The sequence below is a fragment of the Ruditapes philippinarum genome, unplaced genomic scaffold (assembly GCF_026571515.1).
Source record: "Ruditapes philippinarum isolate M1 unplaced genomic scaffold, ASM2657151v2 ctg8249_1_1_1_1, whole genome shotgun sequence".
In the NCBI taxonomy this organism is placed as follows: domain Eukaryota; kingdom Metazoa; phylum Mollusca; class Bivalvia; order Venerida; family Veneridae; genus Ruditapes; species Ruditapes philippinarum.
The window spans coordinates 1-27,276 of NW_026858751.1; the positions used below are offsets into that span (position 1 = coordinate 1).

Genomic DNA, 27,276 nt, shown 5'->3' on the forward strand with positions numbered 1-27,276 from the left:
TTCCATTGCTCAAGAGGTCATGGGAATTGACAGGAGTTAATGCTTTACATTCCATAGTTTGTCGCAACTTCAGCAAGTTGGATTAGAGAGTCAATCAAGCCATTAAGAAGCCACTACTGACCAATGGTCATAAGAGGGAAGCATTTGGCTCTTGCTAGAGCACATTCTGGCTGGACATGGGGATGGATTGGACTTCTGCTTTGTTCACCGATGAGAGCAAGGTCAACATAGGCCAGACAACGTCAAGTGAACTCTTTTGGACAAAATTAATGTGTTGTGTCAACAGTGACACTTAAAGAATGGTGAAATCATGGTATGGGGTGCCATGAGCTACCCAGGACCTGGTATTCTGAAGGTCGTGCTTTGAATCTTGAATTCCCAATTTACATTGACATTTTGAGCAATTGTGCCATACCATTGCCTCATCTGCTAGGGAATGGAAGTGAGTTCTGGTACCAAGATGATGGGTGTTCAAGCCACCAGGCCAAAATAGGTGAAAGAATGGCACTCCTAGAACAGCATTAGGTGCTTGGTGAACTGGCCACCAGTCTCCAGACCTAAACCCTATCGAAAAAGTGTGGCATGACATCAAAATGAAGCTCGGGAACAAGCATCATGGTATCTGAGAGAACTTTTAATGTTTGTGACTCCTGGTATGACTTGGACAGTTAATAGATGTAGAACATTAGTTAAGAGTGATACCTAGAAGAATTCAAGCCATTTTGGCAGCTTGAGGCGGACACACTAAGCACTTACTGTGTGATCTTTTTCTGTACTGCTTTTAGTTGGTTTTTTGTGCTATTAGGTAAATGAGACAAAATTTGGCATTTATATTTTTAATCTAAGTTGTGCATTGTTCTATGTGATCATATGTGACATGAGTGAATAATTATGTATCATTATACATTCAGAATGAATTAAATTGGGCATTTTCCAAGAATACTTGTTTTTATTGACTTGTCTCCAGACTTTTGATGGGCACTGTATATAAAGGTTTACATATGATGTAACATGAAACTATTTTTGATGATAGAATTTAGCAACAGTGGTAGTGGGAAACAATGTCTGGTCTCCAGGGACGTCCTGAAGATGTAATAGAGCTGTGGACAAGGAATGGACCATCTCAGATTGAATTGTTGTCTGGAGATATAACACAGTTATCAAAAGATGACATGGTGGATATTGTCATGAGGTCTCTGCATATACTGGTATGTTTTACTGCGTAAGAAACCTTAAAAATGGTTAAGTCACAGATAAAAAATTCTATTTCACATTTACAGTGAGTGATATTTGTTTGAAGCCCTTAAATGTATTTGTATTTTATATCGTTATTGAAAAAAAATGTTTGTCACTGGACATTAAATGCAAAATATATAGTTCTTACATACCAGGTAAGCCCCTCATTGACCATGGAAATTTTGCAGGAACCTGTAACAATTATAATATAAGGTGACACCCTTTACAGACAATTGATAAAACTATATTGTTTCCCAATGAAATAGTTAGACAGTTCGTGAGTAAGATTTTGTTAATGTTTAAGAGGTAATTAGTATACTGGATGTCATATTATCCTGCATGCTAATAAGTGTAACGTTTTTAAGGCACGCAAACCTATTGAAAAGCTAGCTCTCCACTGAGAGTGGTTTGTGTCCTTATATACGGGAACTATTCCCTTATGTTTTAATTCAACAACTGAAGTATTCGCATATTATCATGCTCATTATGACGTTCTACCAACGCTCTTACATTACTTTCCCCCTCTGAGAAGACTCTTGTCCCTAGACTTGGCCTGGGAAATCTGTGGGTACGACATCTCCAGTCCGGCAGTTGTCTACATCCCCCACACTGGCCACCGTTTGTAACATTTTAAAGGCACACAAACCTTACAAAAGCTAACATTTTTCACTGACAGGGTTTGTGTGCCTTAAAAACGTTACAAATGGTGGCCAAATGTAATGTTTTGAAGGCACACAAACCCTGTCGGTGAAAAGTTAGCTCACCACCGAGAGTGGTTTATGCCCTTATATATTGGATCTTATTTTATGTGAATCACCTTTAGTTTTCATATATTATAATGCTCATTATGGGTATTATGACGTTCTACCAACGTCTTTACATATAAAGCATATGAGCCGCGTCATGACAAAGCCAACGTAATGCGTTTGCGACCAGCATGAATTCAGACCAGCCTGTTCAGTCTGATCAGGATCCATGCTATTTGCTTACCAACCCTTTTACAAGTAGATAAGCTGATAGTGAACAGCATGGATCCTGATCCATGCTGGTTGCAAACACACTATGTTGGTTTTGACATGACACTGCTCATAATATGGCTGAGCAGATGTAATGAGAATGCTGAGATATGATAATTTCCTGATTATTTTGTTTATTTTGTAAACATACATGTATAAGTGAAAAACATTTTTTCATCTTTAATTTTTACAATATATTTTGCTAACATTTTTGTTTATTACATTATAATTCACCTACCATAAATACATGTGGAGGTTTAAAACAAATTTGAAATGATAAAAGATATGCTAATTATTATTTTGTATATTTGTCAGAAGGTGTATTGTCAATTTTGTATCATATTCCTGTAATAATGTTTATGTATTCTTATTTTTGTATGGGCAAGCAGCCTATAAGTAATTATATATTATTAAACCTTGATTCTGAATTGTGATGTTGATGTATTTATTGTTTGAGCATGAAGCTGTAATGAATGATATGGGCTTTATTTACAGATTATTATCTTTTGCTTATAAAATTATCTTACAGGTGATTATGCACCTATGTCTGGTACAGTTCTTGGGGCACTTAAAAAAAACCTAGGGATTAACGTAATGAAATTATCAATGGACAAAGAGTTGGACTTACGAGCTCTCTTCTCATGCTGGCTGTCAAAACCTATTACAGAAACTAGCTCCCCGTTCAAGAAGCTTCTTTGCTTTGAAAAGTAAGTTCTCCTGTTACTGGTTATAACAAACTTTTAACTGAATATGTAACAAGTTGTTTTTTTTTGCATATTTTACCAACCAAATATCTTTATCAATATATAAGTCTGGATATTACCCGGAATAACTTAAATGCCTACTGCTAAGAAGCGGCAGCGTATAGGGATCACTTCTCTGTTGTCTGTCTGTCTGTCTGTCTGTCTGTCTGTCACAAAAAAGTGTACAGACTAATCTTCAGAAACATCTGGTGCAATTTCATTCAAATGATCAGTACAAGTCTTGTTGTACATATTGTCTGCTTTTTCTGGTTAAAAACAAGGAAATTTTATATTGTCATAATTATGCTCTTAGTCTTTAAACCTTTCGCTGCCAGAGGGTTATTTATTTATTGATTACCTATTTGCCAGAAGGTTTTGTAAGAAATTAATATATTATTAATTAATATAATTATTATTATTTGTTATTAGTATTATAATAATTATATATGTTTCCAAATCTTCTAGTATATAATAATTATTGTCGTTTTATATAATTATCTTTATATCTATTATTATTATTATAATTATTATAGAAATGGCAAAAGCCGTCCATATGGCAAATACGCTGAAAATAATAGGGAAGGCATATGCCGTCCCTATGGCAGTGAAAGGGTTAAGATAAATATTAAAATCTTAATTGATCAGTTATAAAATTGTTTGTATTTTAGGAGACGTGGCTCACAAATGACTGTTTCTGCACAGATAAGTGAAATGTTTCGAATATTTGTGCCTGTATTTAATAACCAGGATCATTCTGTAATTACACCTTTGCTTGCCACAGGACATCAGGTAAATTTTATGTAGACTTTAAATTCATCAAAATTTTCATGTAAGTTATTACTTTAGAGGCAACATCAGTGAAGCTGCAGTGTTGCTTTTGACATAAAAAGGCCAGTTAAGCTGTTGCTAAAAGGTAATTTTCTTATTATGCAGTGGTTTTATTGATACATTGTGAATTAAAAAAATGACCTGTCTTCATTCTATGATAACTCACATAAACTTGTAGCAGAAATGGTAAGATGTGAATATCATTACTTTCAATTGCAAAGTATCTTCAAGACTAATTTAAATGTCACAGGGTCAAAGGTGGAGGTCACTGCTAGGATTCTTGCATTCCTTTGCAACATTGAACATGGCACTTATTTCAAACTAGGGATCAATTTTGTGTACAAATGAGAATATTTGCATAAGATGTTTTCATAAAACACAAATGCCCCAGCAGACAAACTAAAAAAAGACAGAAAAAAAAAATTTTTCCCCGAAATTTGTCGGCCAAAGGGGGCTATAACCCCTTTTAAATTTGGGGCAAAAAAAACCCTTTTGAACATGTGTCAATTAAAAGTGACAGTTTTTAAAAAAAAATTTAAAAAAGTTTATGAAAAATGTGACAAATTTTATTTTGTCTGAAAATTAAAAAAGAAGAATAGGGAACTAAAAGGGCAAATGTTACAAAGAAATTGTGTTTTAAACTATGTGGAAAACGGATGAAATTTTTTCCCAAACGATATTTTGGTTCAGTGGATGGGGGCCCAAATCGATAACTTTTTGAATAAAATCGGGTTAAAAAAAAATAAGTAGGGAAAATAAAATTTTTTCGAAGGCACTTGAATTTTTATTTGGGAATGAACTTCATTTAGCATTTTCAAAACCGTTTGAACCTTAAAATTAAATTATAATTTTTTCCCAAATAAGAAATTTTTTTAAAACACATTATATTACTATTGTTTACATCACTTATTGATCCTGTTCATCTCCAAATTGTCTCTGAGTGATTTTTTGCGATCGGCGATGTGTTCCTAAAGGAAAATTACCCTCAGAATTAATTCCCTTTGATACTTTAAACATTTTTGACGATGTCGCGGAACAAATTTTTGTGAATCGATTATTGTCGTTTTACATAACAGTAATTGATTATCGGCGACTTGCGACAATCGGAACATCACTAGTTGAAACATTTTGTCTTTCGTAGCATGTGCTGGCAGTAGTAATAAATTCTGATTTATGTTAACTATTGCTAATTACATAACTACAAGAAAAAAGTCAAGCAACAAAAGTACAAAAAAATTTCTGAAAAAAATTTAAATGTCTTTATGGCTTGACTGCTTAAAATTTTTGGTGTTTTCATAAAAAATAGAATAAAGTTAAAAACTGCTTGCCCCCCAGATGAGCCATGGTCCATGGCAAGCCCTTTTTTGTTTTTAAAATGTTGTTAATGTTTTTTTAATTTTAAAAAAAATATTTTTTACAAAAGGGGTGCCCGCTTTGATGATTAATGATTTTTTTGTAGGGCACAATAAGAAACTATATGTGGAACAATGGTGGAGGCAGCCATTAAATGGATCAATGCTGGTTTACCTCTACGAAAGTTTAAACTTGTCATTTATGAGGAAATCAGCGAGGACATTCGAACCATATTTTCTGCTCTTAAAATTAAATACATGGCAAAGAATGAAATTATGAAGGTAAGGTTATACAAGCTGTCTTTTTTGTTTGATGGGTTGGAGGAGGGAGGGGGCGTGAGAAATGACTTTTAACTGAGCTTTTAACTCCATTGGGTCTTATTTCTAAGGGTATGATGGTTGTAGAGGAATTTATTGTGACCAACAATAAATGTATGCATTGGTAAGATGAAAGAAAAATTAAGGTCAGCATCATAATTATTCTCAAATCAAACCATAAAAGTGTTAATGTAAAAGGTTGATATTTCTAATCTAAAGGCTTTTCTTACTGAATTATTTTTGATAAGTTTTATAGAAATTGTTCAACAATACAATTTTTCCACTTTTTTAACTGCAAAAGATTCTTTAATTAGAAAATAGATTCAATTCTGAGTGCATTGTTATAGAATCATGCATGATTTGAGTTCAAATGCGTAGTAATATAATCACGGAGGCTGATAGGATGAAATTATTATGCAATAATGCACGAAGAATTAATATCTATTTCCATCCTGACACGTCAAGAAAATATAATTATTATTATAAAGTTGGACTTTATGTTTGGTGGTTAAATTTGTTTTCGACAGAGTTTCTAATAAAAAAGTTCTTTAAAGGCTGTTCAAGTGGGTTGAAAAAAACTGTTGTTAAATATACTGTGTGTAGAAACATTTTAAGAATAACGAATTTTGAAAATGTTGACAAAACTTTGTTTGTTTATTTTATTTCACTTTAAATTTTTCAAGCGAAATACAAATTATAAAAAGTGAAATAAATGTAAAACTTAACTCGTTTACGACATTTAAATAGCGTACTTGATTTGTTTTGCGCATGCTATTTGGCGCTACACTGTGACGTCACATAAACAACATTTTAAACGTCTGTACAGTGTTAATGACTGAAGTACAGATATTGGTGTTTGGATTCATTTTCTTAGTTAGACCATTTTCTTTCATTCTAGATAGTGTTCACAACAGAATTCGACAAAAATTGTTATTTTATTTATCTGATTTTTCTAAAAAAAATGGCGCCCTCATTGTGAAAATACACAGGGAGATAATAAGAACGGCAAGTGCATTGTTGTAGAATAATGCACGCTTCGGGCCTTCTTTGTTTATACAGAAAAATTTCCGATAGTGTTAGAATGATATTTTCACAATTTGCACTATTGTTTTAAGTTTAATTTAGTATTATCTTTTTCAGAAAAGGATATTTACAAAAACATTTGATGTGTTCATCATGTTCAACCCTGTAGATGATGGGTATATGCAAACATTAAAAAAGAATCTACAGCATGAAAAAGAAGACATTAAGTTATATGCTAACACAAGTCATTTCAACGAGGAAAAAGTTTGGCAGGATGGTATATTTAAGACGATGGTGGCATGTAAACGGTATGTAATTGGTAGGATAATTGTTTTATGCAATTCTATTGACTAGAATAAGAATACAGGCTGGAGTGATATTGTACCCATTAAGTTGCATTTCTACTGCAGTTTTAAAGTATTATTAACAATTCATTTTAATCTTGACTTTTATTAATAAAATTCCTTGACAGCAACAGGTCAAACAACCAGGTCCTGAACTTTAACATTTGCTATTATTTTTAGCTCACCTGTCACAAAGCGGAGTCCCCCACATCTCCAAGAAAATTTTGGACATGTGACAGGCTAAAAATGGCCTCAGGTCGATCTTAGGGTAACTAGTAACCGACGCTGAAAAGCCTTTTACTCTATCTCAATTCATTGAGAAGTTGCAGCACTTTGAAATCAGTTTTGATGGATAAAAACAATGCAAAATAGTGCTTTTTGGCAATTTTGAGACGTCCCCCCATTGCCATGGTAACAGGAAATTTACTATTGAGCATGCTGTTACAGAGGCTATGGTGTATTCAACATTTGTGCCAAGTTTCATTAGTATTGAAACATTTTTCACAGTTGCATAGCAGTTTGAACTTGTTACAGGAGGCTTTTCAATGAAAACGGCCATTTTTCGCAATATGCTCATGGGGTAAAAGGTTAACAGAAAGAAACTAGATCATGTTTTTGTCAAGGTTTTGTTAAACTTACATATTAAATGAATTAATGTTTGACTACAGTCAATGTTTCTTTTTATAGATATTTTCTTATTCTGATTTCACCACCAAAATCTTAAAACACTATGAAAGTATCTACTGATTGCATTGATTTATCATATAGTTGAACTTTATAATCTTTATCAGTGATCAGTGACATTCATTTAGAATTGATATATTTATTCAGATAATTTTTATAAATAGAATGACACCACTGAGGTTTTTTGAAACAATGAGATTCTGATTGAAATTATTTTTTTTATTTAAGATTAATTAACTATTTAATAAACGTCTGGAAAAACAACTTGTTTTAAGTAATTTACTTGCTCTATTTTCTCATATAAAGTATTTTGATTCTAAAATTGATCAAAGTTTGAAAGTATTAACAGGTATTAATCTCAAATTGTGCTAGGAATCACATAGAAATATAATTTCTAATTAAGTTATAAATATATTTCTTTACTTTGCAGAACATGTCAGATGAGATGTAAATATTTATTTTCAGAATTGTAGCAATTTTATCACCAGCATTTCTAGAGAGTACAGAGTGTTTAGAACAGTACAATATGGCAATGTGTTGTAACAGACTTCTAGGAGTAGATGTGCTAGCCCCTCTCTATGTGGACACAATCAAATCTCTACCCTCATACATGGGGCTTGTACAATGGATAGACTGCAGGTTAATTTTCATTTATGAATTGTCACTATTTGCACCTTCTTGGGTACTTTAAATTAAAAAATACAAAGGGTTTTTAATTTTATTTGCAAGGATGAAGGTTGTAGATGGTCAAGCTGGAACTTAATACATTGTAATAGTGGATATTTGTTTGTGTAAGGTGAAAATATATACACCAGATGTAATATTTCATGAGTTGCATAGTGATGAGTGAAAAAATTTTGAACTGGTGTTCATGAATGAGTTTTTGATTATGAATTTGATTTTACATACAAAACAAACATTTTTTTTTATTTATTTGATGTTTTTTTAGTGGTTTTCAGTCATTTTTACAAATTCTTGCCACATATGGACATGTGCTCTCATTCATGATTAATCACATTGTCACATTGTTGTTGCTGAAAAAAAATCGTTACAATCCTACAAATAGTGATGGTATGTGCAAATTATGATGTCCTTTTTATGATAAAGGAAACTCATTAATTCTCTAATTATAATATATAATAATATAATTCTGACAGAATTTTCCCTTATTTGTTATATATCTACATGTATATGTATTTTCAGTACATTCAAATGTAGTCCAACTACTGTGAAAATATATTTTATAATGCCACTGTGAAATTATTAGAATATACTAGTAATTTTCACTGCCTACTAAAAAGCATGTAATAAAGCATTGTAAGCTGCTATTTGCCTCTATAATGATATATAATGGAAGCTCAAATGTTTATTTGATATTTATCTTCAGTTTTGTCAGTCACAATTCATAGGGTAATAGTAGGGCCGGGAATTATATTCGAATATTCGAATATTCGAAACACTACCGAATATTCGAACATTGAAAAACGAATACGAATATTCGAAAAAAAAAAGAATGTTTTTTTGTTGTTAATTCTTTCAAATTTCAATAAAGATCGTAAATTAAACCATTGACCTTTACTTGACCAGGTGTTCACACGTTTGTATGCCGCGTGTCAACGATTAACGCCAATTAACTGTGAAAACTTTGGGGTCTAGTTGATCAAAAATGCACCTGTTTCACAGTTTGCAATTTACCTGTTTAACAGAATATAATGTAAATTTCCGATTTTAATTATCTTATTTATTGTTTTCTGTGCAATAATCTTTCCGATTAATCAGTAATTGTCTTAAATTTTGTGAAGACGAAAAAATCGACACGTACAATCGGTACTTTATGAAAGCATGGTCAGTGTCTATATTCCGTCAAAATATATTTATTCCGTAGAAACTAGACTCCGTGTGATATTTACTGCGTTATAGCTAAATTTATCTGAAGAATATTTTAAACCTCATCTAAATTTATAAATAAATAAAAAAATATATTTAATCAATATAAATTATGTGTTATTGGGGCTAAGAGGCTACGGTGATTCATATTACTAAGTGAATTACCTCCCGTTAATAAGAAAAATGATCAGCAGTCGGATAAACTGAACAAAAGACAATCAAATTATGAATTTATTTCAAAAGTAAACATTTATGTCGATTTACAATACATAAAATAAAAAAACTTTTACGTAGTAATATAGGTATTTTTAATCGTCGATTATTCCAAGCATATTAAAGTAGTATAGTATTCGACGCAATCAATTTCCGATACGTATACGTCAAAGAGAAATATTGGAACAAATGTTGTAAAAACAATTATTCGAATATATTCGAATATGGAAAACGAATATTCGAACATCAAATTCCTTATTCGTTCCCAGCCCTAGGTAATAGTAAGAGATATGATGTTATAATTTCAGAGTGAGGAAGGATGGTGATACAACAGTTGGTAAGATACAGTCTGCCTGTAAGAGCATCATAATGTCCATAGAACAACATGATTCTGGAGACATCAAACAGTCAGCTTTAGAAACAAACAACAAGCAACAGAATGACAAGTTTGAATTTGATGTATTCATATCCTACTCACACAAGAACCCTCACCATGCAGAAACATTGCTTGAGTCCTTCAATTCTATTGATGCTGATTGTAAAGTGTTTTATGATCGCAGTGCTTTAACAACAGGTATGTTTTTGTGCCCCCACTTTAGTGGCGGGCATTTAGATTTACCCTTGTCCGTCCGTCCTTCGCACTCACAGGAGAGTAATTATGTGGCTAGAGGGACAATAGGTAACTGTTCTTTCTCTTTGATGTCATTCATTCCGTAATGCTTTTATGTGGCTATTTTCTTTTGTGTGGCTAAAAAGAACAATGGAGAGAACAATAGAGTAGCCACATAATTACTGTCCTGTGAGAACGTCCGTCCGTCCTTTCACTTTTGTGTTGCATGTAACTCAAAAAGTATTTTATCTAAATTCATGAAACTTTACAGGAATGTTGACCAGCATGTGTAGTTGTGCACCTTGGTATTTTCGTCTGGATATTTTTAGTATTATTAGAGTTACTGCCCTTGACTTAGTAAAATTTTGCAATTTTCGACTTGTGTCGCATGTAACTCAAAAAGGATTTGACCTAGAGTCATCAAACTTTACAGGGATGTTGATCAGCATGTGTAGTTGTGCACCTGGGTATTTTCGTCTGGATATTTTTAGTATTTTTAGAGTAATTGCCCTTGACTTAGTAAAATTTTGCAATTTTCAACTTGTGTCACATGTAACTCGAAAAGTATTTGATCTAGAGTCATGAAACTGTACAGGAATGTTGATCAGCATGTGTAGTTGTGCACCTGGGTATTTTCTTCTGGATATTTTTAGTATTTTATGCCCGACTATTCGATAAGAATAAGTAGAGCTATTGTAGTCACCCGAGCATCGGCGACGGCGTAACCACTTATGTTAAAGTTTTTGTAATAGTTCAAATATTTTCAAATTCCATTGACATATGGCTTTGAAACTTTGCACACTTGTTCACCATCATGACCCCAACCTGTAGACAGGAGGAGGTAACTCTATCAAGCATTTTGACAGAATTATGCCCCTTTTTCGACTTAGAATTTACGTTAAAGTTTTGGTAATATTCAAATATTTTCAAAGTCCATTGACATATGGCTTTGAAACTTTGCACACTTGTTCACCATCATGACACCAACCTGTAGACAGGAGGAGGTAACTTTATCAAGCATTTTGACAGAATTATGCCCCTTTTTTGACTTAGAATTTACGTTAAAGTTTTTTGTAATACCTCAAATATTTTCAAAGTCCATTGACATATGGCTTTGAAACTTTGCATACTTGTTCACCATCATGACACCAACCTGTAAACAGGAGTAGGTAACTCTATCAAGCATTATTTTTTACTATCAAGCACTAGAATAGTTGAGCGTTGCTGTCCTACCGACAGCTCTTGTTAGAATTATTGCCCTTGACTTAGTAAAATTTTGCAATTTTCAACTTGTGTCGCATGTAACCAAAAAAGGATTTACCCTAGAGTCATGAAACTTTACAGGAATGTTGATCAACATGTGAAGTTGTGCATCTGGGTATTTTCGTCTTGATATTTTTAGTATTTAAAGAGTTATTGCCCTTGACTTAGTAAAATTTTGCAATTTTCTACTTGTGTCACATGTAACTCAAAAAGGATTTGACATAGAGTCATTATACCTTATGGGAAGGTTGCTCAGCATATTAAGTTTTGCACCTGGGGTTTCGCTTGTAGATTTTTCCAGTATTTTTAGAGTTATTTCCCTTGACTTAGTAAAAACTGTTTCATTATGTTGTTATTTGTTCCTCGACTGCTTGAGTTAGAATCAACCAACTTTACAGGAATAATGATCAACGTCACTAAAATACAGGAAAAATGATTAACATCTCTGTGAAGCTATGAACCTGGGACTTTGCATGTGGATTTTTTCATTTTTAGCTCGACTTTTTTTTTTTTTTTGAAAAAAAAAGTAGAGGTATTGTAATAGTCAGGTCGGCGTTGCCGTTGCCGTGCCTATCCGCAAACTTGTACCTGGATCATAACTTTTTTATTTCTTGGTGTATTGTCTTCATACTTGGCCACAAAAACCCTTGGGACAAGACCTTTCAGTAGACCACACTAACCTTGACCTTCATCCATAAATGACCTTGACCTTCAAGGTTAAAAGTCCAATTTTTGCTTGTTTATGCTGTTATTGGCTGTAACTTTGTTATTTTTGAATGGATTGTCTTCAAACTTGAACATAATAATCTTCAAGGATATCTCTTAAAAATAACCCGCCAGACCTTGACCTTCATTCAAAAATGACCTTGACTTTGAAGGTCAAATTATTGAAATTTTCAATTTTTTGGGCTAATATTGGCTGTAACTTTGTTATTTTTGAATGGATTGTCTTCAAACTTGAACATAATTATCTTCAGGGATATCCCTTAAAAAAAACTAGACAGACCTTGACCTTCACTCATAAATGACCTTGACTTTGAAGGTCAAATTATTGAAATTTTCATTTTTTGGCTATTATTGGCTGTAACTTTGTTATTAGCTCGACTATACGAAGTATATGGAGAGCTGTCCTACTCGCCCCGACGTCGGCGTCCGCGTCCAGATTTTAGATTAAAGTTTTGGTGCAGTAAAATATTTTTCACTATAACTTTGTCATTTCTTAAGGTATCAACTTCAAACTTCAAATATATGTTCCTTATCATCAACCACATCTTATGTGACAAGGTTCATAACTCTAGCACCAATATTTTCAGATTTATCTCCCCTTGAACTTAAAATTTTCCTTAAAAAATTCTATTTTTTACTGTTACTTCTTTATTTCTTAAGGGATCAACCTCATACTTCAAATATATGTACCTTATCATCATCCCCATCTTATGTGATAAGGTTCATAACTCTAGCACCAATATTTTCAGATTTATCTCCCCTTGAACTTAGAATTTTCCTCAAAAAATACTATTTCTTACTGTTTCTTCTTTATTTCTAAAGGGATCAACTTCATACTTCAAATATATTTACGTTATCGTCACCCCCATCTTATGTGACAAGGTTCATAACTCTAGCACCAATATTTTCAGATTTATCTCCCTTTGAACTTAGAATTTTCCGTAAAAAATATTATTTTTTACTGTTACTTATTTATTTCTAAAGGGATCTGAACTTATACTTTAAATATATTTACGTTATCATCATCCACATCTTATGTGACAAGGTTCATAACTCTAGCACCAATATTGCAAGAATTATCTCCCCATAAACTTAGATTTTTTTACTAGAAAAATGTTATTTTTTATTATAACTTTTTTATTTTTAAAGGTATCTACCTCAAACTTCAAATACTTATTCCTTATCATCAATTACATTTTATGTGACAATGTTCATAACTCTTGAAGCAATATTTACAGATTTATCTCTCTTTGAGGATTTTCTTTAAGAAATATAATAACTTCTTTACTTTTTAAGGTATCTACTTCAAACTTCAAATATATATTTGTTATCATTACACAAATGTTGTGTGGCAAGGTCCATAACTCTAGCATGACTATTTCTAGCATTATTCCCCTTGATCTTGGAATTTATGTTAACAAATGTTATATTTTTACTATTACTTAATACATAATTATACATAATTGATTTTTCTTTCATAGTTTTGTCCTCCTTACTGCGTCCAGTATTTTATTAGTCGAGCTTCGCTGTCTCCTGTGACAGCTCTTGTTTTTGAATTGATTGTCTTGAAACTTGAACATAATAATCTTCAAAGATAACTGTTAAAAATATACCTAAAGACCTTGACCTTCACTTATTAATGACATTGTCTTTGAAGGTCAAATTATTGAAATTTTCATTGTTTTGGCGGTAACTGACTGTAACTTTGCTATTATTGAAGGGATCAACTTCATATTATAACAGAACATTCTTAAGGACCAGACTATTTTTAGAAATTGCGTCATTGTTGCTATTTTAAGAAATTGCGTCATTGGCGCTATTTATAGAAATTGTGTCATTGTTGCTATTTTTAGAAATTGCATCATTGTTTCTATTTTTAGAAATTGCATCATAGTTGCTATTTTTTGGAATTGCGTCATTGTTTCTATTTTTACAAATTGCGTCATTGTTTCTATTTTTAGAAATTGCGTCATAGTTGCTATTTTTAGAAATTGCATCATTGTTTCTATTTTTAGAAATTGGGTCATAGTATCTATTTTTAGAAATTGCGTCATAGTTTCTATTTTTAGAAATTGCGTCATTGTTTCTATTTTTAGAAATTGCGTCATAGTTGCTATTTTTAGAAATTGCGTCATTATTTCTATTTTTAGAAATTGCGTCATTGTTGCTATTAATAGAATTTGCATCATTGTTGCTATTTTTAGAAATTGCGTCATTATTTCTAATCTTTAGAAATTGCGTCATTGTTGCTATTAATAGAATTTGCGTCATTGTTGCTATTTTTAGAAATTGCTTCATTGGTGCTATTTTTAGAAATTGCGTCATTGGTGCTATTGATAGAAATTGCGTCATTGTTTCTATTTTTAGAAATTGCATCATTGTTGCTATTTTTAGAAATTGCGTCATAGTTACTATTTTTAGAAATTGCGTCATAGTTGCTATTTTTAGAAATTGCTTCAATGTTTTGTATTTTTTAGAAATTGCGTCATAGTTTCTATTTTTAGAAATTGCGTCATTGTTTCTATTTTTAGAAATTGCGTCATTGTTTCTATTTTAGAAATTACGTCATTGTTTCTATTTTTAGAAATTGCATCATTGGTGCTATTTATAGAAATTGCGTCATTGTTGCTATTTTAAGAATTAGCGTCATAGTTTCTATTTTTAGAAATTTTGTCATTGTTTCTATTTTTAGAAATTTTGTCATAGTTTTTATTTTTAGAAATTGCGACATTGTTGCTATTTTTAGAAATTGCGTCATTGAGAAATTGAGTCAATGTTGCTTTTTTTAGAAATTGCGTCATTGTTGCTATTTTTAGAAATTGCGTCATTGTTTCTATTTTTAGAAATTGCGCCATTGTTGCTATTTTAAGAAATTTCATCATTGTTGCTATTTATAGAAATTGTGTCATTGTCTCTATTTTTAGAAATTGCGTCATTGTTGCTATTGATAGAAATTGCGTCATTGTTGCTATTAAGAGAAATTGTGTCATTGTTGCTATTTATAGAAATTGCGTCATAGTTGTTATTTTTAGAAATTGCGTCATGTTGCTATTTTTAGAAATTGCGTAATGTTGCTATTTTTAGAAATTGTGCAATGTTTCTATTCATATATATATACAAAATATATAAACAAAACTAATGTGACAAGACAGACCAACTAAATTTATAATAAGAGCGATCAGTAATCACATGTGTCGCGTCATGATGGCCAATTTCATGTTGGGACAAATTTTGTGACAGACAGACAGACAGACGGACAGTGCACAACTAGACTTGGTACTGATCATTCCTGTAAAGTTTAGATAAAATTGCACCAGTAGTTTATGAGGAGTAGTCCGGACAAGCTTTTGCGTATCTGGCAACACACAGAAAAAAAAACACCTATTTATCAAAGGGCCATAACTCGGCCAAAAATCATTCAACCGGAAAACCCGTGCAATATGCGCAAAGACTTGACCTACAGATCAATCCTGTAAAGTTTCATTGAAATTGCATTAGTGGTATAAGAGAAGTAGTCCGGACAAACTTTAAAAATAAAAATTATTAAAGGGCCATCACTCAAACAAAAATCATTGAACCGGAAAATGCTCACAATATGCACAACTTCTAAGACTTGGTACTGATCATTCCTGTAAAGTTTGGATGAAATTGCACTAGTAGTTTATGAGGAGTAGTCCGGACAAGCTTTTGTGTATCTGGCAACACACAGAAAAAGAAACCTTTTTATCAAAGGGCCATAACTCTGCCAAAAATCATTCAACTGGAAAACCCGTGCAATATGCTCAAGGACTTGAGCTACAGATCAATCCTGTAAAGTTTCATTGAAATTGCATTAGTGGTATAAGAGAAGTAGTCCGGACAAACTTTAAAATTAAAAATTATTAAAGGGCCATAACTCTGACAAAAATCATTGAACCGGAAAATGCTGACAATATGCACAACTAGACTTGGTACTGATCATTCCTGTAACGTTTGGATGAAATTGCACCAGTATGTTATGAGGAGTAGTCCGGACAAGTTTTGTGACGGACGGACGGACGGACAGATAGACAGACAGACAGACGACGGAGAAGTGATCCCTATATGTCGCCACTACTCCGTAGAGGCGACACAAAAAGGAAATGTTAATATATGTTCAAACCTTTCTATGTTTGCATTTAGAAAAAGTAAAAAGTCGATCGTTGCCCCCGCCTGGCGGTGGCTCTTATTGTTAGAGTTATTGCCCTTGACTTACAGTAGTATAAATTTGCAATTTTCAACTTGTTCATGCATAGCTCAAAAATTATTTGACTTGTAGGCCTGAAAGTTTACACGAATGGTGGTCAGCCTGTGAACTAATGCACCTTGGGGTTTGCTTGTGGATTTATTCAGTATTTGTAAAGTTCTTGCCCTTTACTCAGTAAAAGTCATGTGAGGAAGCTATCCAGCTAGCTTACGGAACGTCGGTGGTTCTACTCAGGTGCCAGTTCGTGCCTGAAATAATGCACAGAAGGGCACCTGAGGTCTTCCTCCACCAGTTAAGCTGGAACGTCGCGATATGACCTATACTGTGTTGAAGTGACGTAAAACCCAAAACAAACAAACTTAGTAAAAGATTTTTAGTTTTCAGAAAATATTTGACCTAGAGTCATAAGATTGACAGAACAGTGGCACGGTGTCCTATGGACACATTTCTAGTTCTCCTTTCATTTATGTTCCAGTGAATTGTTACGAGCTCCAAACTACCCCTGGAAAATGGTGGAGTATAGCAAGAAAATCAGTCAAACTGTTACCTCTGTTACAAATCTGTTCCAAATCTGTTCCCTCACTGCAGGATCAATTGTTTAATTTTGGTGTCAAAAAAGTATAGATATGTCAAACTGGCGGTTAAATCTTTAGCCTGCTGGGAAAATCTGAAATTACCCAGACAACCAATACATACCAAGACCAGGGAGTGGACACTCATAAGCTTTCATAGCTTTCTGCCCAATCCCATGTGTTGCGTAAAATATTGTTCATCATGCAAAAGTGTAAATATATTGAATCATCATAAATTATGTTTAAACCAAGACCAGCTTACACATCTATGCCGTCCAATCATGGACTGTACTGCCTGTTATTCAAGTGGTACAAACTTTGAAATTTTCCCAAAAAATGATGAATGGTTTAGCCCAGATTGAAGTATGGGCAAGCCTGTTTAAGATATTTAAGAGAAATATCCGTTAACAGCTCCAGTTTTAATTTAATCTTAATTAATTAAATTAAGCTAATTAAATATTAACTAGGTTTGAATTACAGATAGGAAAACTCAGTTATAAATATTTAACAAGGCTAAAGGTTAAATAATCATTTTCAGGTACCAATTGGCAGAACATGTTATATCAAAGTGTTGGTGAATGTAGATGTTTTGTTGCTTTAATATCACCAACTTACCTCACATCAACTGTATGCATGGAGGAATATAATCTAGCTGTAGCTAGATACATGTGCAAGGTATGTATAATAGATGTTTGCTAGTCTGATTTATTATCATCAACCCTGGAATATATATAGTTTATTTTTCCCCTACCGGTTTAACCTGAGGGAACATTAGGTTTACCCTGCATCTTTTGAAATGTGTATAAACTAAGTATAAATTAATACCAGTGTAAATTGTCTTTCAGGATAAGGATTTAATGTTGATACCAGTGTGTATTGAGGGACTCAGTGAGGTACCATCATACATGTCTACAGTACAGATGAATGATGCCTCCGAGGATTATTCCAACTTTGCTACACAGCTTGCTACATCTGTTATTGAATGGCTCAAACTGACAGCTGATAAACGACCCTCAATGTATCGAGTACAGGTAAAATAATTATCACCATAACTTTTACTTTTTGAAAATAAACTTCATTTGTACAAGATTATTTTTTTTATTTTAAAAACTTTATATGTGAATAACAGAGTTTTCAATATACATTTTGTACTTTATATGTAAATATTTAGATGTACCTATTTGATTTAGGTTAAATCTAGAATTATTATGCTTGGCAGTTTACAATTAAAGCTTTAAGCCAGGTATTGTTTTACTTCATGCTAAAAATCAGTACTGATACATTTGATGATGAGCCTTGAGCTTGTAATCGTAGACAAAAAATACATGACCAATGTTTTCAAAAAGTGTTATTGCTGAATTATAAGAATGATATGATGTTATTATAGATCCAAGGAGATGCATGGCCTTGTTAAACAATTAATCAAGGGTTATGTGATTGCATTGACTTGAGTTGTAAGCCTTCTAAGACACATTATGACTTTTTCAGATGACTGTCACTCTTTGTATGAGTTTTAGATGGGAACTTTGAATAATCTTTACTTGTAAAACCATGAGTACTTTTTCATTTCTAGGAAGCTATAGATATAGAGAGAATACTGTCTGCACAACGGTGTGAAGATGTAAAGATGCAGTACAAACTGGTTGGATCTGGCGATGATAAACTCCTGGAAAGGATTACACCAGTTGTTGTTCCTAAGGAAGATATTGATGAAATAGTAAGTTTATACTCTGTCACACTTATTGAAATGTAAAGTAAAATCTAGATAAATACCCTGTTAAAGAAATGTTTTAAGTGCATACCCTGTGAAATCATTATTATTTGTGAGGGATTAGTTGTTGTGAATTTCATGGTACAGTATAACTACAAAATTAAATCCTGATGAAGAAATTGTGCCCAAGATAATGTTAAGTATACTCAATCAGTCAATATAATGATGATAGGGGTGTGATTTAGTTCCTTGTTGCATACATCCTTCTTAGACAAGTTATGTGCGTATCTGCATCTTTTGTGTACTTATGGATATTCAGTCAACATATGGATGTTCTGTCAACATATGGATTTTCAGTCCACATATAGATGTTCAGTCCATGATAAACATAGAAAGGTATCAGAAACTAAACCAACTGATGAGTATTTCATACAGGGGTGTACCCATATTTTGTTTGTTTACTACATACATTCAAAATGAAAGTACACATCATCATGTGTCTGTCAAATATAGAGCCCCATTCTTTTTTTACCTGGCATTTGAATTTCATGAATTTGCAGCCCCATGAAATTGTTGGCAAACCACGAAATTCCATATCCTCAAATTTAATGATTTCACAGTCAATGTGTAAGAGTTTATGTTATTTAAGCTTATGTTGGACTAATGCATATACACATGTATTTTTAGTCCCCTACCGGTTTACCGGAGGGGACTTTAGGTTTACCCTCCGTCCGTCTGTCCGTCTGTCCGCACTACCGAAAAGGGATAGGGGGCCATCTAACTGTAAACAGAACAAAAGAGAACAATAGAGTTCATTCCGTAACAATAGAGTAAGGGGCCATTGGCCCTCTATTAAACAATAGAAAATAACAAAAGAAATGGCCCCTTATTCCATTTCGGCCGGACGTCCGTCCGTCCGTCTGTCCGTCCGTCAGTCCGTCCGTCCACAAAACTGGATCCCGCGATAACGCAAAAAGTACTGAAAATATTTTAATGAAACTTGATATATGGATAGATGGCAGTATGGAGATTATGCACGTCTTTTTCTTTTCTTCCTATGTTGAAAATTCTGGTTGCTATGGCAACAAATAGACTAAAAAATATGGCAAATTTTACACATAACCTGGATCCTGCAATACCACAAAAAGTACTGAAAATATTTTTATGAAACTTGATACATGGATAGATGGTAGTATGGAGAGTATGCACATCTTTTTCTTTTTTTCCTATGCTGAAAATTCTGGTTGCTATGGCAACAAATAGACTGAAAATATGGCAAATTTTACACGTAACCTGGATCCAGCGATAACGCAAAAAGTACTGAAAATATTTTTATGAAACTTGACATATGGGTAGATGGCAGTATGGAAATTATGCACATTCTTTTCTTATCTTCCTGTATTGAAAATTCTGGTTGCTATGGCAACAAATAGACTGAATATCAAGATTTCTGATTCTAGTTTTTAAGTTTTTTCACTATAAGTTCTTTATTTCTTAAGGTATTTTCTTCAAACTTTAAATATAAGTTGCTAGTCATCAACCACATCATATGTGACAAAGTTTACAACTCTAGCACAAAATTTATCAGAATTACCTCCCTTGAACTTAAAATTTTCATGAAAAAAGCATTGTTTTTTTTAATAACTTCTTTTTTCTGAACGTATCTTCTTCATATAAATGTTTCTTATTATCACTCAACATTTGTGAGTGTTCAATACTATAGCAAGACTATTTCCAGAATTATGCCCCTTTTGAACTTTTTTTTGAGAAATTGGTAATTTTTACTCCAACTTCTACAATCATGATAGGATTTTCTTCAAACTCCCACATCATAATAATATGACAAGGTTTATAAATCTAGCATCCATATTTCCAGAATTATCTCCTCCTTAAACTTTTAATTTTTCCTATTCGTTCTTTTAACTTTCATTTACTTCAAATTCAAAATAAACATTCAATATTCATACCTTCATTACTAATTGTTCTTTGTTACACTCACATCATGTATGACATCGTTATCTCCTTTTTTTTTTTAAATTTTTGTTTTTAAAAATGTTATATTTTGATAACAGGGATGTTTAAAAAATAACTGTAGAGTGTCCTTCAGTCCGTCTGTCTGTCTCTACATAAAAACTGTTCACTGTGATCACTTTTAAAGAACTTTTTCAACAAATTTACTTAAAATAGAAACATAAGTGAATGGCCCTTCAGAATGTTGCTTTGGCTCTTACCGGTAGGGGACTTATGGATTGCTTGCAATACTATGATAATTGCTTGTTTAAAAAAGATTTTTATGAATTTGTTTAATAGAAATATTGTCAAACATCAGTATAAGATGAGCAGTAGATAAAAATCATATATCAAGCATAATGCAGTAAATCAGAACATCTTTCACTTATTTAAAGGTGTCCTTAGCTGAGTGGTTAAGGTAATTTACTTAAAATCACTTTTCCCTCATCACTGTGGGTTCAAACCCATCCAGGAATTTTTTTTTGTGAGGAAGCTATACATTAAGCTTACAGAATATCAGTGGTGTTACTCATGTGCCCGCTCATGCCTGAAATTATGCATGGAGAGGCACTAGATGTCTTCCTCCACCAATAAAGCTGGAAAGTCACCTTATGCTATCTACTATGATGGTGCGACACTAAAACCAACCAAAGAAACAAACTTATTTATTGTAATCAAGTTAATTAATGGTTTAATTTCTGTTTAAGGACACAACAAAGATTGATATAGCAGTCAGTTATGCCAACGATGCTACCAACCTAGCCGGAGCATTCTGCGTAATGCTTGACAAGAAATATCCAAATTTAAACATGAGTGTATACTCACATGGTGATCAACAAAGATATAACTCCCTAGACACAGCAAAGAAAATTGTTTTATTTATTTCAAATGATTTTCTCAGGAATGAGCATCACATGCAAGAACTTCATCTTGCCCTCAGCAGACAAAGACCGTTAGTAACAAATATACTGTACTTGGTACAAGCAACTGGAATTACTGGCAGACCTTTCTTCCCAAGGATATTGCCATATAATATTTCAGTTACAGACATTGTCTGGTCTGATTTGGAGAAACAATGTTTTCAAGGAAGTAAAAATCCTGAGGTAACAAAAGTGTCAGTGTTTGGGAAACGACGTATACTAGAGCATTCAAACAGGTTCTACTGCAGAAGAGCTGAATACTTTGCTTTATCAAAAGCTGTAGATGATGTAGTTGAGTCATTTGTTGAATTAAAGTAAGTTTATCAGATTATATTTTCATAATGTTCATTCTTTTGAATTTTGTTGTATCAAAGGTCAAGGCCTCTTTGACCTTGAATATATGTCAAAATAGTTTCCAAGCAACAATATATGCAACTGTGACATACTGACAAGGGAGAAATGCATGTTTTACAAACATATCTTGTTTTTTTACATCCAAAAGATAACAATAACCACAATAATTCTCTCTGTTTGTTAGTATGGACCAGGGAACAATCTCATTATGACTTAAAAATTATAGGAAGCTTTTTTAAAATACAATTTAATAAAACTTGTTTTAGTAATATACATATTATTTCAACCTAGACAAAGAACCTTGAAATAGAGGACCAAGAAACATAAATGCCATATCCTAATCAATGTGCACTCCCCTAACTAACAAAATTGTGTAATATTAAGTAGCTTACTTCACTAAAAGTCAAACACATATACTTTCTTAGTTTTATAGATATTTAATGCAACCTTTTTGCATTTATTTCACTTCTTCATTTATGTTTGTCAAATCTTTCAGGGATGAAAAGAAGAGTCTTATTCCAATGTTGCTTAATGTCAAGGCAATTGAAAGTGCATCTCAAACAGCACTCACATCCTATCAGAATCTCAAAAATGGGCATATATCAAATTCTGATTTGGATGCAGTTATTATAGATGGCAAACAAGCAACAGATATAACAAATAATGAACACAAAGATAAATCCGTGACAGCAAATGACAATCACAGGGATAAATCAGCAAATGACAATCCCAGGGATAAATCTGTGACAGCAAATGACAATCACAGGGATGAATCTGTGACAGCAAAGGACAATCCCGGGGATAAATCTGTGACAGCAAATGACAATCCGAGGGATAAATCTGTGATAGCAAAGGACAATCCCAGGGATGAATCAGCAAAGGACAATCCCAGGGATGAAAATGCAACAGCAGATGACAAATATAAAGATGAATCTGTGACAAAAATTGACAAACAAAAGGATGAATCTGTATTAACAAATGACAAAGTAAGGGATGAATCTTCAGCAACAAATGAAAAAATCAGGGAAGATTCATGTTTGAAATGTGAAGATAGTAAATCTAACAAAGGGAAAAGCAAATCTTGCATCTTAATCTGATTATATTTTTTTAAATGTAAATTGACAGGGTGCAGAGTAGAACTGCAGACATTCAGTGCCTCTTCATATGAAATAACCTCAAGTCCCTTGCAGGATTTGAACAAACAGTAGTGAGGGGTAAATAATTAGAAGTCAGCAATATTACCTTTTTCTCTGTAGACTGCCTTTGTCTCTTTAAAATGGTATAGTCCTTAAAAACTATCAACAGAATCAAAGATAGATAAGCTTTTAATAAGTTAGTGTCTTCTCATAAACATATCAAAGTTCATTTTTAATTAACAATGTATGACAAAATGTTAACTTTGTTGACTAAACTGGCTTTTGATATTTTTTAATTCTAATGTGAATGATTTCTGGTTTTCAGAAACTTTCTTGTTACTTTAAATTAAAACAATAAGAGCAAATAAAAAATTGTGCGTACATTACCCATAGAATTGATTATATTTTTACTTGAGCATTCCATGAATTTTATAATTATATCTGTCAAGAAGCAACAGACTAATTGTTAGTTTCAGGTATATGTAGTTTTATTGTTTAGACTTAGATATATGTTTAAGATAGTAATTTAGGATATAGGATTATTATATGATCTAAATACAGCTGCAATCGCATTGGGTAGCAGAACAATTTATAAAATCATATTCACTGGCTGAATTAGATTTTCCCAATCTAAAAATAGAACGATACTCGTATTCAATGGCCTTGTACATCATAGACTGTTAATTATACATGTGCATACTAAATATAATTGTTGCGTTTTGTTCTTTATGGCAAAATTTTTTTACATTGAATTATCATCATTTTTTATCCCCTGCCGAAAATTTTCGGCGGAGGATATAGAAATAGTCTCTGTCAGTCTGTCCGTCCGTCCGACCTTCCGTCCTTCCGTCCGACATTTTTGTCCGGAGCATATCTCTAAAAGTATTTGAGTTATCAACTTGAAACTTCATAGGTGGATAGACCTCATTGTGGAGGAGTGCAGTGCACAAGAATGATAACTCTACCTTGCATGATTTTTGAGTTATTGCCCTTTGTTAATTTTCAAAATTGATTTTTGTCCAGAGCATAACTCCAAAAGCCTATGAGATATTAACATGAAACTTCATAGGTGCATAGATCTCACTCATGAGGTGTGCAGTACACAAGAATGATACTCTACCTTTCATAATTTTTGAGTTATTGCCCTTTGTTATTTTTCATACCTAATTTTTCACCTGAGTGGAGCATAACTCAAAATGTGTTTGAGATATCAACATGAAATGTCATAGGTGGATAGATCTTATTGAGGAGGATAGTTGTGCACAAGAATGATAACTCTTCCCTATACAATTTTTGAGTTACTGCCCTTTGTTTTTTTTTCATGCTATTTTGTCCAGAGCTTATCTCAAAAAGTATTTGAGGTATCAACTTGAAACTTCAAAGGTGGATGGATCTCATTGAGGAGGTGTGCAGTGCTTAAGAATGATAACTCTACCCTGCATTATTTTTGAGTTATTGCCCTTTGTTTTTTTTTTCAAAATTAATTTTTGTCCAGAGCATAACTCAAAAAGCCTTTGAGATATCAAAATGAAACTTCATAGGTGCATAGATCTCACTCATGAGGTGTGCAGTGCACAAGAATGATAACTCTAGCTTTCATAATTTTTGAGTTATTGCCCTTTGTTATTTTTCATACCTAATTTTTCACCTGAGTGGAGCATAACTCAAAATGTGTTTGAGATATCAACATGAAATGTCATAGGTGGATAGATCTTATTGAGGAGGAATGTTGTGCACAAGAATGATAACTCTTCCCTATACAATTTTTGAGTTATTGCCCTTTGTTTTTTTTTTCATGCTATTTTGTCCAGAGCTTATTTCAAAAAGTATTTGAGGTATCAACTTGAAACTTCAAAGGTGGATTGATCTCATTGAGAAGGTGTGCAGTGCTTAAGAATGATAACTCTACCCTGCATTATTTTTGAGTTATTGCCCTTTGTTTTTTTTTTTTCAAAATTAATTTTTGTCCAGAGCATAACTCAAAAAGCCTTTGAGATATCAAAATGAAACTTCATAGGTGCATAGAGCTCACTCAGGAGGTGTGTAGTGCACAAGAATGATAACTCTACCTTTTATATTTTTTGAGTTATTGCCCTTTGTTATTTTTCATACTTAATTTTTCAATTCAATTTTTTTCTCAAAAAGTATTTGAGGTATCAACTTGAAACTTCATAGGTGGATAGATTTTACTGAGGAGGGATGCAGCACACAAGAATGATAACCTACCCTGCATTATTTTTCAGTTATTGCCCTTTGTTATTTTCAGCCATCAGTATTCACATAGGTTTCAAATCTGTAATCACTATAGCCATCAGTTTTCATTACCAAAAGACCTCTTAAAATGGAATTATTCTGCTCTACTACATATACATTCTTCCAATGAGCAAACACATTCGGCGGGGGATGGCCATGTTGACATGGCTCTTGTCTATAATAGTTTAAAGTTTCACCCCTTTGATGAATATAAATTTGAATTATTTTGATTTGCACTGAACATTTCCGTAATTGTTGAATGCCTGATGTTATCTTTTTTTACACAGTTACATGAAAGAGGCTTTTTGTGATTTTTTAAAAGAATCTTAGCTCATTTATGTAATAAAACAATTTTTGACTAAGTGAACCATTGAATATATAGAGGATATTGAATGAGACTGTAAGTTCAATACCGAATTTATTGCATGAGTTGAATAAAATTATATTATGCGAGCCTCTGGTGAGCATAAAATTATTTTATTAAACGAGTGCAATAATTTCAGTTATGAACTTACACAAATTTAATATTCTATTTATCACATACCCAAAATAAAGACCATTTAAAGTGAAATAAGAGTCATTTTTCATTGAAGCGCCTACAGTATAATGCTAACATTTAGCGCGTCTTTACACTATGTTTGTATAACGCTAATGACGTCACGTCAAAATATATGCACGGCCGTGCAATACCATATTTACGGAGTCGCAAAATCGGCACGGGTGTGTGATAAGATGTGATATTCACCGGCACAAAATCATATTGACCTCGGCTATAGTCTCAGTCAACATGTCACATGTCGGTGAATATCACATCATATTTAAAGATTGGCTCACTTAAGTCAATAATTTTGTTATATAATCCACATTAAGATTATATATGAAAGCATATTAAATGACAATGACAATGACAAATAGTTTATTGATTCAAGGCCTCTAGCCCAAAACAACATAAACATAGCAATACAATTTCATACAATGGAATATAGTACATTATATCATTATGTTAAACAAAATCTTTTTACTATCTAGTGGTGTTTATCATATTTATTCATGTTCTAACACATAATAATCTTTTTCTTTCTTCAAGGCATGGAACACAAACTTTGCCAAATTTCTATAATATTTTCAGCCTTGACAACTCATTAAGATATTAAATTTATGAATATTAGGATTAACAAAATATTTGCTTGGTAAGTATTTTGATCTTAAATTTTCATAAGCCGTACATATCATTACAAAATGATATTCTGTTTCTACTGAAACTTTACATAAATTACATATACGCTCAGATCTCTCTTCTTGTCTATATCTACCTCTTTCAATATTTAAATCATGTGATGAAGTACGTAATTTTGCAAGTGCATTTCTAAATTTACGAATTAAAACAACAGATAAATATGTCTCATGGATAAATTCAGATTTATACAAACGATATGAATCTAACTTTTTACTTTGATTTATTTTTTCTTGCCAGTTCTGCCTATATTGATCTCTCATTCTATCTGTAAATATTTTTAGGAACAATTTCTTATCATCAACTCCCTGGTTATTCCAAACATACCCAAAACCATTTGTATATATAGTAGTTGTTTAATGTTAGTAGCCCAATTTTTCATTCCATTCCTATCATATATAAGTAACATATTATAACATTGTTTGACATATCGATCATTTGGTAAACTTAATATCTTTAACCAATATACTAAAACTCTTGATGCAGTAGTTATGTACAATGGATAACGGCCACAATCTCCTAAAACTGATGCATTTGCAGTTGATTGTTTAACACACATGTATCTTTTACATGCATAATTATGTACGGTTTCTATACTTTTATGTTCAATCGACCCCC

The 27,276-nt window shown here is 32.6% G+C and overlaps 1 protein-coding gene across 1 annotated transcript; it reads left to right on the forward strand.

Moving 5' to 3' along the window:
* The first annotated feature begins 1,037 nt into the window (after positions 1-1,037).
* On the forward strand, positions 1,038-26,314 carry LOC132754117 (uncharacterized). Its single transcript, XM_060744711.1, has 14 exons — positions 1,038-1,208; positions 1,466-1,517; positions 2,782-2,959; positions 3,664-3,784; positions 4,633-4,645; positions 5,294-5,457; positions 6,634-6,824; positions 8,010-8,183; positions 9,953-10,218; positions 17,579-17,715; positions 17,886-18,071; positions 18,614-18,757; positions 21,469-21,995; positions 22,532-26,314. The coding sequence occupies exons 1-14, from the start codon at positions 1,062-1,064 to the stop codon at positions 23,130-23,132; spliced, it is 2,901 nt and encodes a 966-aa protein (XP_060600694.1). The 5' UTR covers positions 1,038-1,061; the 3' UTR covers positions 23,133-26,314.
* Positions 26,315-27,276: the final 962 nt, after the last annotated feature.